The sequence below is a fragment of the Schistocerca piceifrons genome, chromosome 4 (assembly GCF_021461385.2).
Source record: "Schistocerca piceifrons isolate TAMUIC-IGC-003096 chromosome 4, iqSchPice1.1, whole genome shotgun sequence".
Classification (NCBI taxonomy): domain Eukaryota; kingdom Metazoa; phylum Arthropoda; class Insecta; order Orthoptera; family Acrididae; genus Schistocerca; species Schistocerca piceifrons.
In genome coordinates this window covers 47776212-47799732 of record NC_060141.1, presented here as the reverse complement: position 1 = coordinate 47799732, position 23521 = coordinate 47776212, and the positions used below count along the sequence as shown (strand labels likewise).

Genomic DNA, 23521 nt, shown 5'->3' with positions numbered 1-23521 from the left:
CAACAGGGAGATGTACCTTTCCACAAGTGAAAACTGTAAAGCACTTTTCTACATCTACATGTATATTACCCGGGCCACTGGATATGGTACATGGCAGTGGTTATCTTGTACCATTACAAGTCATTTCCTTTCTGTTCCTAAAATTTCTCAATAGTGCTTCATGAAAAGGACGTTGTCTTCCCTCCAGTGGTTCCATTGGAGTTCATGAAGCATTTCCGTAACACTCATGTGTTCATCAAACCTACTGGTAACAAATGTAGCAGCACTGAACTGCTTTGGTGTCTTTCTTCAATCCGACCGGGTGGGCATCCCGAACGCCTGGGCTGTACTCAAGAATGGATCATACTAATGTTCTATACAGAGCCTCCTTTATAAATGAGATTCACTTCCTAAAATTCTGCCAATAAACTGATGTTGGTCTGCACCATTCCTACTATTGTCCTTACATGTCCATTCCATTTCATATAGCTTTACACCATGGACAGTGTACTGTGTTCAATCATTTGAAAGATATTCAAGCCACTCACACATCTGGAAACTTAATCTGTATGCCTGGACCGTCATCAAGTCTGCAGTGGGGCACCTCTCCAAAAATATGGAATCTGCCTGTTGCCTTCATCCATGGTTCACAGGATATGATATGAGAAAAGAAGCTGAATTTCACACAAACGATGCTTTCTAAATCTATGTTAAGTTGTGGGCAGGAGCATTTCTGTCTTAAGGAAATTTATTTCATTAGAACTTAGAATATGCTCAAGAATTCTGCAGCAAACTAACGGTAGCGATATTGGTCTGCAATTTTGTGAATCCGTTTTTTCGTCCTTCTTATATGCAGGAGTTACCTGCACTTTCTTCCAATCCCTTGGGACTTTGTGCCGTGCTATAGGTTCACAATAATTGTTTTTCCCAGCATAGATACTCCCCTTGCCTTCTTGATAGATCATTAACTTTAGTAACCACTTTTGCTATCACACTGTGATCACTAATCCCTGCCTCTGTATTGACACCACTGATAGGATCAGGTCTGTTTGAAGCTGTAAGGTCTAAAATACACTGTCCACTCACATTAATGTGGCCACCTGTCACAAGCCCGAATAACCACCTTCTGCAGTGCAGCCCACTGCAAGACCTGCAGGAAGAGAATCAATGAGGTTCTGGAAGATACCAACATGGATGTAGAGCCATGCCAACCTCAGTACCGTGGCCACCTAAGCTAGGTTTCCATGGCATGAACAGGTTGATCAAGGTGGTCGCAAAGATTCTGAACTGGGTTTAAATCTGGAGAGTCTGGTGGCTAGGCAGTATGTTAAACTCATCTTGGTGCTCTTCCAACCATGCAATTTTACTCCACACGGTGACACATCACACTGTCCTGATGGTAAATGCCATCATGCCGAGGAAAAACAAACTGTTTGTAGTTTCACCTGGGTGCTTCGGTAATTAGGTTTTTGAATATCTGCGTATTATTAGACACAGTTCCTGCTCTTTCGTCAGGGTCTACAGTAGAGTTGGGCAGCAGGCACCGATGGTCCATTTATCTGCATAGTTTAGTTTTCCAATGTCTTTAGTATGGACAGGGACTGCGATTGTTGTGTCCAGATGCGAGCCAAGTTGGTAACACTTCGCTCTCAGCTTCAGGCTGTGATGGCTTCAGTTACACAGCTTGAGGCTGCAGTGGATGGGCACCACTGCTGTGGGCCGGCCGTGGGGATCCAACGGATATCCAGCAGGTCCGCGTCCTCCAATCGTCCTCACCGGTGGCCAACCCAGTTATGGCTTGCACTGAGGTTGACCCCTCACCTGTGGTCGAGTGGGAGGTCGCCCTGAGGTGAAGCAGGTGGCGAAAAACTTCCCAGGCAGCTGCACGTAAGGCCTCCCCGTTTGTCTCACAAACAGGTTCCTGGTGCTGTCTGTGGCTGACACTGTCGCTGAGCCAAATGCTGTGGCCTCTCCTGTTTCAGAGAAAACCACTCAGCCTGCAAGATCTGGGCAATCACGGAGGGTGGGATTATTAGTAGCTGGGAGCTCAACGTTAGGCGCGTTATGGGGACTTGGCTGACAAGAAGCGAAAGAAAACCAATGTGCACTCTGTGTGCATACCGGGTGGAGTCATTCCAGATGTGGAAAGGGTCCTCCCAGATGCCATGACGAGCACAGTGTGCAGCCAACTGCAGGTGGTTGCTCACATCGGTACTAATGATGTGTGTCACTTTGGATCAGAAGAGATTGTCTCTCGTTTTGAGTGGCTAACAGAAGTGGTAAAGGCTGCCAGGCTTGCTTGCAAGATGAAAGCAGAGCTGACCATCTGCAGCGTAGTCGACAGGACCGATTGCGGACCTTGGTACAGAGCCGAGTGGAGGGTCTGAATCAGAGGCTCAGGCGGTTCTGCGACCGTGTAGGCTGAAGATTCCTCGACTTGCACCAGAAGGTGGTTGGGTTTCGGGTTCCGCTGCGTAGGTCAGGTGTTCACTGTACATGGGAGGCAGGTACACGGGTAGCAGGGGCTGTGTGGCGTGGACTGGGCGAAATTTAGGCTAAAGGGTCTCAAGAAAACACAAGAAGCGCTGCCGTCACAAAGGGTAACGGCCGAACACAGGAAACACGTAGATATAGGAAACACTGGTATAACAGTTGTAAATTGTCGTAACTGTGTTGAGAAAGTATCAGAGTTCCAAGCGCTAATAGAAAGCACTGATGCTCAAATCGTTATAGTCACTGAAAGCTGGCTACAGCCGGAGATAAGCTCAGCCGAAGTTTTTGCAGAGAACCTAACGTAACGGTGTTCCGAAAGGATAGGCTAAACACGTTTGGTGGTGGTGTGTTTATTGCTGTCAGAAGTAGTCTAACTTGTCGTGAAAATGAAGCAGATGCATCCTGTGAGTTAGTATGGGCAGAGGTCATTGTTGGCAACCGGAATAAAATAATAATAGGGTCCTTTTACCGACCTTCTAATTCAGATGGTACAGTTACTAAAAGGTTCAAAGAAAACTTGAGTTTGATTTCAAACACGTACCCGAGTCATACCATAATAGTTGGTGGTGACTTTAGTTTACCGCCGATATGTTGGCGAAAATACATGTTTAATTCCGGAGGTACGCGTAAAATATCATCCGAAATTGTGCTAAACGCATTCTCTGAAAATTATTTCGAGCATTTAGTTCATGAGCCCACGCGAATAGTAAACGGTCGTGAAAACACACTTGACCTCTTGGAAACAAATAATCTTGAATTAATAACGAGCATCAAAACCGATACAGTGATTAGTGAACACAGGGTTGTAGTAGCGAAATTAAATATTGTAATCCCAAAGTGCTTCAAAAATAAGCGAAAAATATACCTATTCAACAAAGCAGATAAAAATTCACTTGATGCCTTCCTGAGAGACAATCTCCACTTATTCCAAATTAATAATATAAGTGTGGACCAGACGTGGCTTGAATTCAAAGAAACAGTGTCGGCAACAATTGAGAGATGTTTACCAAGTAAATTAACGACGGAGCTGATCCTCCTTGGTACACAAAACGGGTTACAACACTGTTGCAGAAACAACGAAACAAAGATGCCAAATTTAAACAGACGCAAAATCCCGAAGATTGGCGATCTTTTACAGAAGTTCGAAGTTTAGCACGGACTTCAATGCGAGATGCTTATATGTTAGCGGCAAGAAACAATCAATGCCTTCTCTGCGCGATAGCAATGGAGATACTACCGAAGGCAGTTCTGCCAAAGCAAAGTTACCAAACACAGCCTTCCGAAATGCCTTCACAAAAGAAGACGAAGAAAATATTCCAGAATTCGAATCGAGAACAGCTGCCAACATGAGTAACATAGAAGCAAATATCCTCAGAGTAGTGAAGCAACTTATATCACTTACTAAAAGCAAGTCTTCTGGTCCAGATTGTATACCAATTAGGTTCCTTTCGGAGTATGCTGATGCACTAGCTCCATACTTAATCATACACAACCGTTCGCTCGACGAAAGATCCGTACCCAAAGATTGGAAAGCTGCATAGGTCACACCAAAATTCAAGAAAGGTGGTAGGAGTAATCTACTGAATTACAGGCCCATGTCGATAACGTCGATATTCAACAGGATCTTGGAACATATATCGTGTTCAAACATTATGAATCACCTCGAAGAAAACTGTCTACCGACACACAATCAACATCGGTTTAGAAAACATCGTTCCTATGAAGAACAAGTAGCTCTTTATTCACATGAAGTGCTGAGTGCTATTGACAAGGGATTTCGGATCGATTCCGTATTTCTGCATTTTCAAGGCTTTTGACACTGTACCACACAAGCGGCTTGTAGTGAAATTGCGTGCTTATGGAATATCGTCTCAATTATGTGACTGGATTTGTGATTTCCTGTCAGAGATGTCACAGTACGTAGTAATTGACGGAAAGTCATCGAGTAAAACGGAAGTGATTTCTGGCGTTCCCCAAGGTAGTGATATAGGCCCTTTGCTGTTCCTTATCTACACTCCTGGAAATGGAAAAAAGAACACATTGACACCGGTGTGTCAGACCCACCATACTTGCTCCGGACACTGCGAGAGGGCTGTACAAGCAATGATCACACGCACGGCACAGCGGACACACCAGGAACCGCGGTGTTGGCCGTCGAATGGCGCTAGCTGCGCAGCATTTGTGCACCGCCGCCGTCAGTGTCAGCCAGTTTGCCGTGGCATACGGAGCTCCATCGCAGTCTTTAACACTGGTAGCATGCCGCGACAGCGTGGACGTGAACCGTATGTGCAGTTGACGGACTTTGAGCGAGGGCGTATAGTGGGCATGCGGGAGGCCGGGTGGACGTACCGCCGAATTGCTCAACACGTGGGGCGTGAGGTCTCCACAATACATCGATGTTGTCGCCAGTGGTCGGCGGAAGGTGCACGTGCCCGTCGACCTGGGACCGGACCGCAGCGACGCACGGATGCACGCCAAGACCGTAGGATCCTACGCAGTGCCGTAGGGGACCGCACCGCCACTTCCCAGCAAATTAGGGACACTGTTGCTCCTGGGGTATCGGCGAGGACCATTCGCAACCGTCTCCATGAAGCTGGGCTACGGTCCCGCACACCGTTAGGCCGTCTTCCGCTCACGCCCCAACATCGTGCAGCCCGCCTCCAGTGGCGTCGCGACAGGCGTGAATGGAGGGACGAATGGAGACGTGTCGTCTTCAGCGATGAGAGTCGCTTCTGCCTTGGTGCCAATGATGGTCGTATGCGTGTTTGGCGCCGTGCAGGTGAGCGCCACAATCAGGACTGCATACGACCGAGGCACACAGGGCCAACACCCGGCATCATGGCGTGGGGATCGATCTCCTACACTGGCCGTACACCACTGGTGATCGTCGAGGGGACACTGAATAGTGCACGGTACATCCAAACCGTCATCGAACCCATCGTTCTACCATTCCTAGACCGGCAAGGGAACTTGCTGTTCCAACAGGACAATGCACGTCCGCATGTATCCCGTGCCACCCAACGTGCTCTAGAAGGTGTAAGTCAACTACCCTGGCCAGCAAGATCTCCGGATCTGTCCCCCATTGAGCATGTTTGGGACTGGATGAAGCGTCGTCTCACGCGATCTGCACGTCCAGCACGAACGCTGGTCCAACTGAGGCGCCAGGTGGAAATGGCATGGCAAGCCGTTCCACAGGACTACATCCAGCATCTCTACGATCGTCTCCATGGGAGAATAGCAGCCTGCATTGCTGCGAAAGGTGGATATACACTGTACTAGTGCCGACATTGTGCATGCTCTGTTGCCTGTGTCTATGTGCCTGTGGTTCTGTCAGTGTGATCATGTGATGTATCTGACCCCAAGAATGTGTCAATAAAGTTTCACCTTCCTGGGACAATGAATTCACGGTGTTCTTATTTCAATTTCCAGGAGTGTATATAATCGATTTGGGGGCCAATCTGAGCAGCCATCTTAGGTTCTTTGCAGATAACGCTGCCGTTTATCGACTAATAAAGTCATCAGAAGATCAAAACAAATTGCAAGAAGATTTAGAAAAGATATTTGAATGGTGTGAAAATTGGCAGTTGACCCTAAATAACGAAAAGTGTGAGGTCATACACATGAGTGCTAAAAGGAATTCGTTAAACTTCGGTTACACGATATATCAGTCTAATCTAAAAGCCGTAAATTCAACTAAATACCTAGGTATTACAATTATGAACAACTTAAATTGGTAGGAACACACAGAAAATGTTGTGGGGAAGGCTAATCAAAGACTACATTTTATTGGCAGGACACTTCGAAAACGTAACAGATCTACTAAGGTGACTGCCTACACTATGCTTGTCCGTCCTCTTTTTAGAATACTGCTGCGCGGTGTGGGATCCTTACCAGATACGACTGATGGAGTACACCGAAAAAGTTCAAAGAAGAGCAGCACGTTTTGTATTATCGCGAAATGTGGGAGAGAATGTTACAGAAATAATACAGGATTTAGGCTGGACATCATTAAAAGAAAGGCGTTTTTCGTTGCGACGGAATCTTCTCACGAAATTCCAATCACCAACTTTCTCCTTCGAATGTGAAAATATTTTGTTGATACCGGCATACATAGGGTGAAACGATCACCATGGTAAAATAAGGGGAAGCAGATCTCGTACGGAAAGATACAGCTGTTCATTCTTTCCGCGCGCTATACGAGATTGGAATAATAGAGAATTGTGAAGGTGGTTCGATGAACCCTCTGCCAGGCACTTAAATGTGATTTGCAGAGTATCCATGTAGATGAAGATATAGCAATGGACATGGGCCCAAAGGATACCTGCTTAGTTTTGTTGACCCATTTTTCCTTTCGGAATTATGAGATCACCTAGAGAATTCCAAGAAAACAATCTCCAGATCACAATGATCCCTCCTCCAGCCTGGACCCTTCCGTCTATTATAACAGGTTGTTCGCTTTTAATGGCCATCTGCCATCACCACCTGTCACCACTCAACGTATGTCCAGCTGCAGTATTGGCATGCAAATTCGAGCCTTCATCACTGATGAAAAGCAGTCAGCATGGGTGCACGAATCAGGTGCCTGCTACGGAAGTGGAACAATGTTTGCTGAACGGTGGTTAAGGAGACACTATTGATAGCCCCTTGGTTGACGTGTGCTCAACAGTTGTGCATCTCTTCGCCTACACACATCCCTGCAGCCATCATTCAATCCTGTCATCTATGGTCCATCATGCACCACAGTTGCCGTGGTGCTGTGTTTGGATTGCACCACTTTGCCATATATGGTATACTTTAACCAAGGTGGCACATGAACAGTTTATGAACTCATCCATTTCTGAAAAGCTTCCGCGCTTGGCCTGACAGCCAATGATCATGCCCTATTAGGCATCAGACAAATTGCTCCATTTCTGCTTTACAGAAATGACTGCACTATTTTTCGCATTCCCCGACATGCGTTATATACCCCTCCACTGTCAGTGCTGCCACTTGCCATCTGTCAGTTCTCATTGCATGTTGAAGAACATAGGTTATGGTAACACTAAATCATGTGTATCTAAAAGATACAGATAATACTGTATTCTTTCACTTGACTTGTACTACATTATTTGTATATTATGTAAGCTACAGTACTAAATGAAAAATCAAATCATTGCAGTCTACTTTACAAAATCAAGCATAAGGTATACTTTTTTACTGGAAACATGGTAGTTATTGGTTGTTAACAGATTTATGCGCTTGACATCTCCATCTCTCTGTTTCACTTTTATTGTGGATAAAGATGAAAATACTTATGATTCTTGCAACTCTCTTCAGTTTGTTACATGAGTGCAGCTATGGTTTGAATTGGACTGGGAGTTGGTTTGTTGATAGTCCAGAATTCGGTGTTAGAATTCTAGAGGTGCAGTCTCTCATTTTAGTATCTGTGCTTTGTACATTTACACAGTCTATAGTGCAGTTGTCATTTTGTTGCTAGCATTTTTCCACAAAGAGAAGCACTTCAGATGTCAAATTATTCATGACACATCTTCCTGAAGGTTGCAATGGGTACGACTATCTGAACTGAGTCAAATCTAATCACTGACCTACAAGCCAAGATAATCTATGGCTGCAACTTGCTTGAAACCTCTAGCCACAAGTCCTGCCTTGAAATGTGGAGCATCATCAGTAATAGAATACTTGATTTTGAACAACAAGTGGTTATCATAGATCTGACAAGTGCTGTTGGATTCAGTAATGCCCAGGTTTTGATAACTTTCAATGAAGTAATTCATTGCATTTTTCCATTTTTCTACCTCAGCAAACTTAATTAATTGCTTATTTGTATGTTCATGGATTATCAGTGTCTAAAATGGATACATGGATTCTCACATCTTGCTGGCAATCTTAATGATCTGCCACCTCTTAACCGATACTTGCTATTAGATTGAACTGCATCATCTGCTACTGCTCCCTGTTCACTGACATCATCAGAATGTACATCTCTGTCACTCTCTTCACAGAATTCTCCAGAATTTTTCAGTACAGGAACAATCTGAAGGTTATCTTCTTGATTTTTTTTTTCCTCGGGTATCTGAATGCACAAAGCTCATCTATTTCTTTTTATTTGGTATCACTGGATGGAAACGACAGTTTACATATCTTACCAATAACTTGCTGGTCTTGAAAATTTATCTTGGCAACTGACAACAGTTGTTTAGCTTGCATGACATACTGATGCGGAATTCTCTTGTGCCACTAAATGAGAGTTTCACTAGCAGCAACATTTGCACTATACTCATGATTTGACATAACCTTAAATTTAATTTTAACTGTTTGTCATGTTTCTCTCCTACAGCAAAAACACTTTCACCCTTTCAAAATTTACATGTTTCATTGTCAGACTGATGTGCCATGCTTTTAGTGACAGTTGCACCCTGGGACAACAGACAGTCAGTTAACTCTGAGACACACAAAATCTTGCTGATATGCTTTTCTTTTCATTACTTTCCACTTTTGGCTAGAATATTAATGTCTCCATGTCCAATATCAGAAATGTATTTTTCACCAGTGATATGAAAAGGATGTGCCTCTGGAAATTATTCACAGGTTATGGACCAAGAATATTGATTCAAGGTGTGATCAATTGCTCCTGAATCCATTTACTATGCTTCTCCAGCTGCCACTGGAGAGCTTCTCCATTGGTATAAGACTGATTTGCAGTTACAGATTTTTGCTTTTTGTAGTCATGAATCCAGTGACCCACGTTATGAAAATAGTGACAAGTACCTGACTTTGCAAAACGCTAAGGTTTTTACCACAGTTTTTATTCAGCTGTTACTTGCTGCATATGCTAAAATTTCACTTTTATCACTTGTGTTCATTCTCCTTTCTCTACAGCAAGTCTGGGCATCAGACTGCTAAGTGATCATTCATTTGCCTGCACAGATTCCCACACGCTGACAAAATAGTTGTATGCTCCTGGTAGAGTCATGACAGTTTTTGTAACGATTATCTGCACAGGTATTTGCTCACCTAGAATCTGTAAGTGATGTGTAAGACCCTCAATTCTGGCAATATGTGTCCCTACATTGTCAGTTGGTTTCTTCTGCAAACTATACCACTGCTGCAGTAAGATGTAAACACTGGTACCATATTTTTGTTCGTAAATAGACACTAGCCTGTCCTACATTTCTTTCTATGTGTGGCATTTCATATATGCATTATTGATTCTTTCTTAAACTGACTTGACGTTTATTTGTTCAGAATTGGCCGAGTCACACTACGTCCACTCTGCAACCAACTTGCTGTATGCATTATTATTGGATGTTTCTTCAGCGGTTTATTCAAGCCATCAACAGTCCAATCTTACGTGATTTTAATACTATGCATACTTAAAACTTCCAACCAGTCCAATTTCTGATGGCTCTGAGTTTCTTTATGTGAATGATCTCACTTTTTTTTCTTCAGGTCAAGCTATTTTGCTCTTAATGCATGGCTCAAAAACTAACCTCGCATGGCACAGTCATACGTAAATTATTACACACACACACACACACACACACACACACACACGTACGACAGAATATACAATGATACTGAGATGCAAAGGAGCTGCACAGGACAAGGAATTTTAATGGGAACCAAAGAAGAAAAATCACTGAGGTTCTGATATATGTAAAAGAAATAAATTTTACCTTCTTTTACATGTTTTTAATTTTTAAAAATTGGGTTACTTTTTGCTATGAATCATTTGTGTACTTGGTTACTGATTGTCTGTGATGTATCTTGCATTGTGGAGTTGGGCCCTTTGATCAGAATACTTGTACCATTAGTAAATTTCACTATTTTTGCTGTTATTAATTGTAACTGTATTTGTTTACTTACATAATTCTTACAAATTAAAAACTACCATGCTTTCTTTACACATGAACATTTTCTCAACCTCCTATAACACATTTATCATATTAGCTTTACGTATCAACTTCTGTGAACAGAATTCAAGAGAATGTCAATTCTCTTAACACTGAGCAATGTCTGTGCTTATGGTTGATGGCAAATTGCAATAAAAAATTGAACTCCACTCTATAAGCCTAAGTTTTAATTCTGGAAATATTCTAGACTTCTGTACTAATCCTACATTTACATGTATTCGTGAAGCAGACAACATGCATCTATTTTCACCTTCCTCCTACAGGCAGAATACTATACAGGATACCTCTTCCCCTCAGGGCTAGTCCTGCTGCATAGTAAAGCCAGGCAGCAGCCTAAGGTGATGAAACTTTGAAAAAATGCGCTTCATCTATGGCTACAAAAGTACTAGTCAAGTGCAGTTCACCTTGCTGATAATAAGAGTGTATCCCACAAAACGTAAAAAATTCCATATCCATATTGTCTATATAAGAGTTATACAAACATCAAAAATACTTTTTCTTCTTTTTCATTCCAGAGATTTTAATTTATTTTAAATATCTGAGTCCTTACAAAATAGTCCTAATTTTCTGCAAACAATTTAGTAATCTCATGATTAGCATTATTATTATTAATGCCAGTGGATGAGTGGTAAGAGTATCTGCCTTTTGCCAACAAATTAACAGGTTAAAATGAAGTTGAAGGAGGTCCTTTTTCCAAACTTAAAAATGCTTCACACCCCACTACATCCAAAAATACAGCCTCTAAATGAAACTTGAAGATCTGTAGTGCACTCCTGGTAAAATTTAAACCTTGGACTTTGCACCCAAATTTTTTTCCAGTGATGCAGAGCACTGTATTTTCACACAGCATCCAAAGGTCATCTATGATTTACATTACTGTTTCTTGACTTCACCTGACGTTAAGAGTCTCTTAATTTTTTATTGTTCTGATCTTCATTTACATTCTCTTGTGTAAATTAGAATAATATGGTGTAACAGGAAATGTAGTAAAATGATTCAATTCCTATTTCTCTGGCAGGAAACAAAAGGTGTCATTAGGGAAGAGACATGTCTTAAGCTATCAGGCATCATCCAACTGGGAACTAATTACACGTGGTGTCCCACAAAGTCACAGCTTACCACCCTTGCTTTCTCTTGTGTTTATCAATGGCCTTTCATCGGTAACATTACCAGATGCCAAATTTGTTTTATTGCAGATAAATAAATGTAAATGTTGTGTGACTAGGACCTCCCGTCGGGTAGACAGTTTGCCGGGTGCAAGTCTTTCGATTTGACGCCACTTCGGCGATTTGCACTTGTTGATGGGGATGAAATGATGATGATTAGGACAATACGACACCCAGTCCCTGAGTGGAGAAAATCTCCAACCCAGCTGGGAATCGAACCCGGGCCCTTAGGATTGACATTCTGTCGCACTGACCGCTCAGCTACCAGGGGTAAACTTGCAGCAGACGATACAAACACTAGTCTTAGAAGGATCAGTTAATGAAATTTTCAGGGATTCCTACCCCATTCTCTGTCACTACACTTTGAGAAAACATACTGCCTGCAATTCAGAACTTGTAAGAGGTTTCCCACCTGTATATTCCTAAATAATGACAGACAGATAGAAGTAGAAGACAGTGTTAAATTCTTGGGATTACAGCCTGACAATAAATTCAACAGGGACAAGCACATCACAGAACTGCTTAAGTGTCTAAACAAATCCCTATTTGCAGTGTGAATGTTGTCAGACACAGGGTATATAAAAATGAAAAAGCTGACATACTATGCTTACTTTCGTTCCATAATGTCATACGGGATTATTTTCTGAGGTAACTCATCTAGCCAAGCTGAAGTTTTCCAGATATAAAAATGTGCAATAAGAATTGTTTGCTGTGTGAACTCAGATCATCATGCAGAGGCTTGTTTAGGGAACTAGGGACATTAAGTATTGCTTGCCAATATATTTATTCCTTAATGAAGTTTGCCATTAAAAATGTAGCCCTTTTTCAAACCAACAACTCAGTTCATGGAATCTATACTAGAAATAAAAACCATCTTCACTTACTTTGGTCCAAACAGGTGAGTAACAAACATTTTCAGTAACTTGCCATCAGCCATAGAAAGTTTAACCACTAAGTTTAAGAGGGGCCTAAAGGTTTTATTAGTGGCCAACTCCTCCTGCTCCAATGATGAATTCTTTGTAGAAACAACTGGTGGGTGCATATGTTTATGTGTGTGTTTTACGAATAATGTAAAATAATGCAAATATTAGTACAATCTCACTTCTGTACAAATACAGTGCAGCAATGTGTTGTAAAATTATTCTTCTATTCAGTGTTTATTACTTCATAAACAAAAATAAGTTTAATTTTTTTAACTCATTCCACATCCATGTTATCATTCCACTTGGGATCAATGGAAGGAACATTAGTGCTCTTTTATTTGTTATTCATTGTAAATATTTATTGTGTATTCTTGTTCTTCAGACATGTTCTACATCCTGGAGGATCTCCTACTATGGATCAACTGGAATGAAAACACCTAAATAAACTAATCTATAATTAAATCTCACAAATTGTCACTTCTGATGAATTATATTTTTTTGTATTGTGGTAACCATCCAAAAAACAAAATAATTAAAATTTAGATTTTAAATTTTTTTATATAGGGGTGTTCTTAAGTCAGACAGTCAGTTATCCAGTTAGTTACAAGTTCCATAGATCATACGCATATTTGATGTTATGATGTGGAACTGGGGGAGGGGGTGACACACTAAATTCCTTGTCTTGGGTGCCAAAATACGTACACCATTTATTCCACTGCTTTTGTGTACACATAAAGGAATGAATGGGGAACTTGAGGATGCTGTTTGCACACTACAAACAGAGTGATAGTAAAAGGTCTCATAGTCCTGCAGCATCTTTGCTACAGTTGTGTATTCATGATAAGTAGGTTAAACGCTAATAAGTATTATCAAACTGCAGAATGGCGATCTCAAGATCACTCATTGGGGTGAATGACTGCACTGACATGGAAATGCTGGACGAGGGCAAGACATCCACCACGGGCATCGACTCCCCAAGAGGATCCTCTGATGACAGTGGTGTCCTCTCGGAAAGCAGTGCTGCTGGACCTCTCAGCAGCGTGAGGTAAAATACATTCAACTACTTAGCTGGGATGATATAACAACCAGTATCTGATTCACAAATAAATTATCATTCCCCAGATAAATAATTAACTGTGATCCAGCTTCTTCTCCTATTATCTTTTGAAGGCCGACATGCAACAATGAAGATACAGATTTCATCGCAGACAAATACACATAACTGACTCAACAAGGTTTCTCTCCAAACATTTGGTAGTGTGATAGTTATGAATTGGATTTGTAGTATCCATTCAGCCATATAGGTTTAGGTTTCCTGCTGTTTAATGTAAATTATACAGACAGTTTCTTAAATTGGGCAGTTTTTTAAATTGGGCACAGCCACCTGCTTCACCAATTGCACTAAGATTCTATGTTTAGGTGCCTCAATATGTACAGAATATTTTTCTCTGATCTCCCATTCATGTTTTAGCAGTAAGGGATTCAAGAAAGTATAAAACCACTTCTGTACTACAACTGTCACTATGAGCTGTGAAATGGAAAATTGTAATATACTGACAAATAATCATAACCATCAATACAGGTTCACAGTTCACTGAGCTACTACAAAATAATACTGCAGTGTCCACTGAATTGGAATTTTTATGTACTGGTTAATTTAGACTTTGATATCACACATCTTAATGACTTGCATCCGATTGGTGTCAAAAAACAATCAGGATGTACATGAAACCCAAGGAAGCAGTTGACATATGTACAGTGAAGTTCTGTTCACTGTATCCTCTATCACTACCAAAACTGCCAATTAAGAATACAACAAGGAAATTACCAACTGTTAAGCATTCTTTTCATGGAGGCCTAATCTTCATGGTAGTTCACATAAGTGATAATGTGTTCATGAATATTCCATCTTTTCTTCCTTATAAAAGTAGGCACAAGGCTTAAAATTTATCAAGAAAAGGGTGTGCTTACTCACAGAACACCCCTGAACACAAAATATTTTGACTCTTTCCCAAGTTCCTCCCCTTGCCTGTAGTTAACTTGTTCCATCGTTACTGAATGGCCTAAGGCCATCAGGCTTTAAAGCACAGATATGTTAATGATATAATGGAAGGAAACATTCCACGTGGGAAAAATTATATATAAAAACAAAGATGAGGTGACTTACCGAACAAAAGCGCTGGCAGGTCGATAGACACACAAACAAACACAAACATACACACAAAATTCAAGCTTTCGCAACAAACTGTTGCCTCATCAGGAAAGAGGGAAGGAGAGGGGAAGACGAAAGGAAGTGGGTTTTAAGGGAGAGGGTAAGGAATCATTCCAATCCCGGGAGCGGAAAGACTTACCTTAGGGGGAAAAAAGGACAGGTATACACTCGCACACACGCACATATCCATCCACACATACAGACACAAGCAGGTATATTTATCTTCAAATATGTCTGCTTGTGTCTGTATGTGTGGATGGATATGTGCGTGTGTGCAAGTGTATACCTGTCCTTTTTTCCCCCTAAGGTTAAGTCTTTCCGCTCCCGGGATTGGAATGATTCCTTACCCTCTCCCTTAAAACCCACTTCCTTTCGTCTTCCCCTCTCCTTCCCTCTTTCCTGATGAGGCAACAGTTTGTTGCGAAAGCCTGAATTTTGTGTGTATGTTTATGTTTGTTTGTGTGTCTATCGACCTGCCAGATATGTTAATGAAATTGATATAAAAAAGATATGGCTACTGAATGTATGCCTAGCTGTCTTCACCATAGTGCTGCAATTCAAAATTTTCTCGGTTCTTCTAAAGTAAGAATTATGTCATGGAAAATTTTGCAGCTTTGATGTGAACACCACAGATGGTCTGACCTGTTATCAAACTAGGAGTCTGGTAAGTAAATCCCATTTATAATGCAAAAAGAAAGACATGCCAAAGTTCTCGTTCTCATATATGAAGCATTAGCTCAGAGGTGGCATCCCCTCAGTCTTAGCTCCCTTAGTGACAGTGTAAGGTTCACTGTGTGTGATGGGTTAACCGTTTTGTTTTGTTGACTATCCCTGATACAGGCTTTTGGAGGTGCTCTGTAGTCTTCAATTAATTTTAAAATTCCTTTCATTCCTAATCAGTTAAACCCACATACCAAATTCCTCTACTTACTGTAATGTAAAACAATAGATGTTAACAACTTAACTGAGAAAAAACATTTTTACAAGATGATGTGCAAAGTTTTGAAATTTTCTTTTCATGCGAATGTTGTGACAGCTTTTGTCCCATAACTACTACTCCTTTCAGTGAGCACTGGATGGAGACACAAATTTTCATCCAGATTTGACATTAAAAAAATCAGGTGGTTCAGCCTGATGCAGGCTTTTCACTGTAACATCACTTTGCTTCCATCACATTATTCAGTTTCCTGTGGTTTCCTTGGAGAAGTAACTCTCAGTGGGAATACACAGCAGAGAAAAGAAACACTGTTGCTTTTTCTACAACTGTAGAAAGAAAATGATATGAAAATTGTCTGATGTCCATCAGATATTGTTGCTGATTTACAGCTGACACTATTTCATTATTTCTTTTGTGCAACTGGAATGTCCAAAGTAATTCTGAGTGTGACATTTGGCATGATAATGAATGCTCTTTAATATTCCAACTCCTTCACTGTTGTAGGATTTTTTTCTGATATTGCTATAAATGTTGCAAAACATCAATGTCTACAGAAACCACTACGAAACTTACATTATTTATGGGGGAAGTCTCAGAATATTTAGAACTAGAGTGTACTGTCAAATACATCGCAATTTATAGTTTTAAAGTCTAATCACTATATATCACAATTTACATGTTTAAAGTCTTATGATTTACGAGGGGCTGCAGGTATACTGATCCTAGAAAGGTATATTTACTGTTACAAATCACTCACTCCATTACAGATTTGCTGTCTTTGCTCTTGGTTCACGTGCCTATCCCAATTTCTGTGCATTTGGAAAACATGTAGACAACATACTTGGAGAACTTGGAGGAGAGAGGATAGCTGATGTATGTAAGGCAGACGAATTGTGTGGTCAAGAGCAGACTTTCAGGAAATGGGCAGCCAACATTTTTACTGTAAGTTATTACATTTTCGAAGTCTTATAATTTTGAAACATCTCTGCTTTTCATTCTTGTTTAATGAAATTGTCTTAATAGCACTATTAGAGATTAGGTGTACTTTCTGTGACATTGTAAAAAGTGAATTTTATAGCTTGCTTGTGAAGCATTCTGTATTGATGCTGACGAAACACTCCTGAAGGTGACAAAATCCTTAACAACTGCAACACTGTCAGCCACTACAGTAAGATTTGTGCACACAAAAGAGGATAACCTGTTAAAAGGTATGTAATAACATTTACAGCAAAATTACTTGTACCTCAAACTTGCTTGACACAAAATCTGCCACAATCTTCATAAGAAACTTTGTAACAACAGATTTTTCTTAATTACAGCTCTGTCAACATTTCACAACAAGCAAGCATCCGTTTGCAGGCTTATAAAAAAGACTAACCTTCATCATGAGGATGTAAGGTAAGATGTGGCAGAGCGACTTTTGCACATGACTATTGGCAAATATGTGTTAAAGATGCATGAAATCTATACATAGGCTCTGAAAACAATGATTATATGAAACCCAGCTCACTCTGTTCATCTACAAGATCCAGAAAGCAGTAGATACAAGTGATGATGCTGATACCATTGTGCTTGACTTCCAGATGACATTTGATACAGTTCCATACAGCAGGCTAATAAACAAAATACTAGTGTACAGATATCAGACTAGCTGTGGGACTGGACTGAAGAGTTTCTACCAAACAGAACACAACATGAGATTTTCACTCTGCAGCGGAGTGTGCGCTGATATGAAACTTCCTGGCAGATTAAAACTGTGTGCCCGACCGAGACTCGAACTCGGGACCTTTGCCTTTCGCGGGCAAGTGCTCTACCAACTGAGCTACCGAAGCACGACTCACGCCCGGTACTCACAGCTTTACTTCTGCCAGTACCTCGTCTCCTACCTTCCAAACTTTACAGAAGCTCTCCTGCGAACCTTGCAGAACTAGCACTCCTGAAAGAAAGGATATTGCGGAGACATGGCTTAGCCACAGCCTGGGGGATGTTTCCAGAATGAGATTTTCACTCTGCAGCGGAGTGTGCGCTGATATGAAACTTCCTGGCAGATTAAAACTGTGTGCCCGACCGAGACTCGAACTCGGGACCTTTGCCTTTCGCGGGCAAGTGCTCTACCAACTGAGCTACCGAAGCACGACTCACGCCCGGTACTCACAGCTTTACTTCTGCCAGTACCTCGTCTCCTACCTTCCAAACTTTACAGAAGCTCTCCTGCGAACCTTGCAGAACTAGCACTCCTGAAAGAAAGGATATTGCGGAGACATGGCTTAGCCACAGCCTGGGGGATGTTTCCAGAATGAGATTTTCACTCTGCAGCAGAGTGTGCGCTGATATGAAACTTCCTGGCAGATTAAAACTGTGTGCCCGACCGAGACTCGAACTCGGGACCTTTGCCTTTCGCGGGCAAGTGCTCTACCAACTGAGCTACCGAAGCACGACTCACGCCCGGTACTCACAGCTTTACTTCTGCCAGTACCTCGTCTCCTACCTTCCAAACTTTACAGAAGCTCTCCTGCGAACCTTGCAGAACTAGCACTCCTGAAAGAAAGGATATTGCGGAGACATGGCTTAGCCACAGCCTGGGGGATGTTTCCAGAATGAGATTTTCACTCTGCAGCGGAGTGTGCGCTGATATGAAACTTCCTGGCAGATTAAAACTGTGTGCCCGACCGAGACTCGAACTCGGGACCTTTGCCTTTCGCGGGCAAGTGCTCTACCAACTGAGCTACCGAAGCACGACTCACGCCCGGTACTCACAGCTTTACTTCTGCCAGTACCTCGTCTCCTACCTTCCAAACTTTACAGAAGCTCTCCTGCGAACCTTGCAGAACTAGCACTCCTGAAAGAAAGGATATTGCGGAGACATGGCTTAGCCACAGCCTGGGGGATGTTTCCAGAATGAGATTTTCACTCTGCAGCGGAGTGTGCGCTGATATGAAACTTCCTGGCAGATTAAAACTGTGTGCCCGACCGAGACTCGAACTCGGGACCTTTGCCTTTCGCGGGCAAGTGCTCTACCAACTGAGCTACCGAAGCACGACTCACGCCCGGTACTCACAGCTTTACTTCTGCCAGTACCTCGTCTCCTACCTTCTGTAAAGTTTGGAAGGTAGGAGACGAGGTACTGGCAGAAGTAAAGCTGTGAGTACCGGGCGTGAGTCGTGCTTCGGTAGCTCAGTTGGTAGAGCACTTGCCCGCGAAAGGCAAAGGTCCCGAGTTCGAGTCTCGGTCGGGCACACAGTTTTAATCTGCCAGGAAGTTTCATATCAGCGCACACTCCGCTGCAGAGTGAAAATCTCATTCTGGAAACATCCCCCAGGCTGTGGCTAAGCCATGTCTCCGCAATATCCTTTCTTTCAGGAGTGCTAGTTCTGCAAGGTTCGCAGGAGAGCTTCTGTAAAGTTTGGAAGGTAGGAGACGAGGTACTGGCAGAAGTAAAGCTGTGAGTACCGGGCGTGAGTCGTGCTTCGGTAGCTCAGTTGGTAGAGCACTTGCCCGCGAAAGGCAAAGGTCCCGAGTTCGAGTCTCGGTCGGGCACACAGTTTTAATCTGCCAGGAAGTTTCATATCAGCGCACACTCCGCTGCAGAGTGAAAATCTCATTCTGGAAACATCCCCCAGGCTGTGGCTAAGCCATGTCTCCGCAATATCCTTTCTTTCAGGAGTGCTAGTTCTGCAAGGTTCGCAGGAGAGCTTCTGTAAAGTTTGGAAGGTAGGAGACGAGGTACTGGCAGAAGTAAAGCTGTGAGTACCGGGCGTGAGTCGTGCTTCGGTAGCTCAGTTGGTAGAGCACTTGCCCGCGAAAGGCAAAGGTCCCGAGTTCGAGTCTCGGTCGGGCACACAGTTTTAATCTGCCAGGAAGTTTCATATCAGCGCACACTCCGCTGCAGAGTGAAAATCTCATTCTGGAAACATCCCCCAGGCTGTGGCTAAGCCATGTCTCCGCAATATCCTTTCTTTCAGGAGTGCTAGTTCTGCAAGGTTCGCAGGAGAGCTTCTGTAAAGTTTGGAAGGTAGGAGACGAGGTACTGGCAGAAGTAAAGCTGTGAGTACCGGGCGTGAGTCGTGCTTTGGTAGCTCAGTTGGTAGAGCACTTGCCCGCGAAAGGCAAAGGTCCCGAGTTCGAGTCTCGGTCGGGCACACAGTTTTAATCTGCCAGGAAGTTTCATATCAGCGCACACTCCGCTGCAGAGTGAAAATCTCATTCTGGAAACATCCCCCAGGCTGTGGCTAAGCCATGTCTCCGCAATATCCTTTCTTTCAGGAGTGCTAGTTCTGCAAGGTTCGCAGGAGAGCTTCTGTAAAGTTTGGAAGGTAGGAGACGAGGTACTGGCAGAAGTAAAGCTGTGAGTACCGGGCGTGAGTCGTGCTTCGGTAGCTCAGTTGGTAGAGCACTTGCCCGCGAAAGGCAAAGGTCCCGAGTTCGAGTCTCGGTCGGGCACACAGTTTTAATCTGCCAGGAAGTTTCATATCAGCGCACACTCCGCTGCAGAGTGAAAATCTCATTCTGGAAACATCCCCCAGGCTGTGGCTAAGCCATGTCTCCGCAATATCCTTTCTTTCAGGAGTGCTAGTTCTGCAAGGTTCGCAGGAGAGCTTCTGTAAAGTTTGGAAGGTAGGAGACGAGGTACTGGCAGAAGTAAAGCTGTGAGTACCGGGCGTGAGTCGTGCTTCGGTAGCTCAGTTGGTAGAGCACTTGCCCGCGAAAGGCAAAGGTCCCGAGTTCGAGTCTCGGTCGGGCACACAGTTTTAATCTGCCAGGAAGTTTCATATCAGCGCACACTCCGCTGCAGAGTGAAAATCTCATTCTGGAAACATCCCCCAGGCTGTGGCTAAGCCATGTCTCCGCAATATCCTTTCTTTCAGGAGTGCTAGTTCTGCAAGGTTCGCAGGAGAGCTTCTGTAAAGTTTGGAAGGTAGGAGACGAGGTACTGGCAGAAGTAAAGCTGTGAGTACCGGGCGTGAGTCGTGCTTCGGTAGCTCAGTTGGTAGAGCACTTGCCCGTGAAAGGCAAAGGTCCCGAGTTCGAGTCTCGGTCGGGCACACAGTTTTAATCTGCCAGGAAGTTTCAGAACACAACATGTCATTCCCAGTGGAGAGAAATCTTCAGACAAAAAAGTAACTTGGGGTGTTCACCAAGAAAGTGTTTATAGGACCATTATTTTCACATAAATGACCTAGCCAATAACACCAAAAGTTCCTTAAGACTTTTTTGTGAATCACGTATACAAAGAAGTCAAAACACTAGAAAAATGTAGCAAAATACAGGAAATCCTGCAGAGGAATGGCGTTTAGTGCAGGGATGGGCAAGTGATCCCTCAACAGAAACAAATGTATTGCTTACAAGATCTGTTCAAAAAATTCAGTAACTTTGTCCACAAAATTTTTCTACACTTACCTTATACCTACAGCTCTGGGATGTGCTGAATGCAAAAGGGATAGATGAAGAGATAACACGAAAAGTCAGAAAAATGTATGAGGGAAGTGAGAGTTGTGTGAAAGTGGGGAGGGAACGTACTGCATGGTTCAAGCTGGAAAATGGGCTGCTACAGGGAAGTGCACTTTCGCCTTTATTGTTTATTATTGTTATGGATGAAATCCTACAGCAAGTATCAGATGCAATTGGAGATCATAAAATGAAAGCAGTGCTTTTTGCCGATGACCTGATGTTATGGGGAAATTGCGAGAAGGAGGTGCAAGAGCAGTTAGATGCATGGGAGGCAACGGCAGCACAATATGGAATGCATTTCTCTGTAAAGAAAAGTGAAATAATCGTCACAACAAGGAAGAAGAATAGGCCAAATGTGGATATAACTTGTGGAGGGGAAAAACTACAAGTGGTAGAGAACTTCAAGTACCTGGGAAGCGTGATTGAAAGTAAGGGGGGAAACGCAATGGAAATAAATGAAAGGTGCAGAAAAGCAGGGCAGTTCTACAAATGCATTAGGGGGCTTATTTGGAGCAAGGAGGTGCCACAGAAATCCAAGGGAATTATATACCGAACCTACTTTGTCCCCATATTGGCATACGGAAGTGAGACATGGGTAATGCACAAAAGCGACAAAAGTAGAATACAGGCTAGTGAAATGAAGTTCCAGAGGAGCAGGTTGGGTGTAACAAGACGAGACAGATTGCGAAATGTGTATGTGAGGGAAAGGCTAAAGGAGGAATCAGTACAGGACAGGATAGAAAAATCAAGACTGCAGTGGTATGGACACATGAAGAGAATGGATGAGGGAAGAATTCCAAAGAGGATGTTTGATCTGCAACTGGAGGGGAAGAGGCCCAGAGGAAGACCAAGAGATAGATGGGTGAAGGGAGTGAAGGAATGTGTGATGAGAAGAGGAGAGAACTGGACGAAGGTGGAAGAGGGGGAATGGTGGAAAGACAGAACACGATGGAGAGGCTTGTGTTTCCGACAGACCCTGCCAGTGGCTGGAAACTGTCCAAGATGATGATGATGACCTTATACCTACTGGGTATCATCTCCTTTGCAATGCTCTCCTTTTGTCTATCATCACAAATCTTTGTCCTTGCAACAGGGTTTTCAACTTCACAAACAAAAAAACAAAACGTCCACAGGGGCCAGTCTGGAGAGTATGGAGGTCGAGGCAGCACAGTGCTTTGGATTTTGTGCAAAGTGGCACACCAATAGGGATGAATGTGCAGAGGCATTATGATGATCCAAGAGCCATAAATTTTTTCTCACATTTCAGACCCCTTCCTTCTCACATTTTCTTGCAGGTGTCGCAACATGTCCCCACAGTACCATTAACAGTTTGTCCCTGTGGCACAAATTCATGATGACCTAATCCTTCAAATTCAAAGAAAACTGTCAGCATGGCTTTGACATTTGACCTCACTTGACAAGCTTTTTTGGTCTTGAAGGGCCTTTCCTGACCCATTGTGAAGACCCCTTGGGCTCAACATCATAATCATAGACACAAATCTCATCACCAGTTATGATTCTCTTAAGGAACATCTCGTTCTCATTTGTGCAATCCAAAAGCTCTTCCCTGATTGTGAGGCAAAGGTTTTACTGTTCTTGATTCATGAGCTGTGGGACAAACTTGGTGGCAACAAGTGCATTCCAAGATGCTGCGTCATGATTTCACGACATGATCCAACTAAAATGTTACATTCTTCTTCAATCTCTTGGACAGTCAGTCTTAAATTAGCATGCACAATTTTGTTGACACTCCTGACATGAGCACTGTCGGTAGATGTTGAAGGGGATCCTGAACGAGGGTCATCTTTAACTTCCATCTGGCCATTTTTAAATCATGCAAACCATTCATGTCACCAAGTATGGCTTAAACACTCATCACCATAGGCTTCCTACATCATTTGGTGTGTCTCTGTAAAGGTTTTCTTGAGTTTTATGCAAAATTTAATGCAGATGTGTTGCTCCTTTAACTCGACCATCAAGAAATTCATTCCGCTCAGCACAGCACTGAACAATAACTAACAGACATACAACAATTAAACTTCCAGCAGTTACACATTAAACACAGGTATTTGTAAGGACAACAACCACATTTTTCGCTCCAACACACCACTGGCACGAAATACCGAATGTTCTGGCATTTTTTCAATGTACTTCATACACCTTGCAGGAAGACCAGGAAAGTAAAATCAGAGAGATTTGAGCAAACTTATTATCAATTATTCTTCCAGTAAACCAATCATGACTGGAACAGGAAAGGGGAAGTGACAGTGGTACACAAAGTACCCTCTGTCGTATTCTATAAGGTGGCTTGCAAAGTACAGATGTAGATTTATATGTAGATCTCCCTTTAGAGGTGTGTGTGACTCTTATTCATTCAATTGTAAGGTTTTGAAATGATACACAGTGTCCAGAATCTGCATCACACAATAAAAAGTATTAATCAAGAATAT

General features: G+C 42.6%; 1 protein-coding gene and 1 non-coding gene across 2 annotated transcripts in view; both read left to right on the top strand.

The window, feature by feature from the left end:
- Positions 1–23521, top strand: part of LOC124795583 (nitric oxide synthase, salivary gland-like) — a gene marked incomplete at its 5' end in the record, with an annotated part of 162318 nt that overhangs the window by 35867 nt on the left and 102930 nt on the right. Inside the window, 4 exons of the mRNA XM_047259655.1 lie at positions 13355–13519; positions 16391–16565; positions 16702–16831; positions 16943–17021. Of these exons, the coding sequence (XP_047115611.1) occupies positions 13355–13519; positions 16391–16565; positions 16702–16831; positions 16943–17021 (549 nt within the window). The remainder of the gene's footprint in view (positions 1–13354; positions 13520–16390; positions 16566–16701; positions 16832–16942; positions 17022–23521) is intronic.
- Trnas-uga lies at positions 20592–20666 on the top strand. Its single transcript has one exon. It is a non-coding gene; the product is annotated as a tRNA-Ser (tRNA).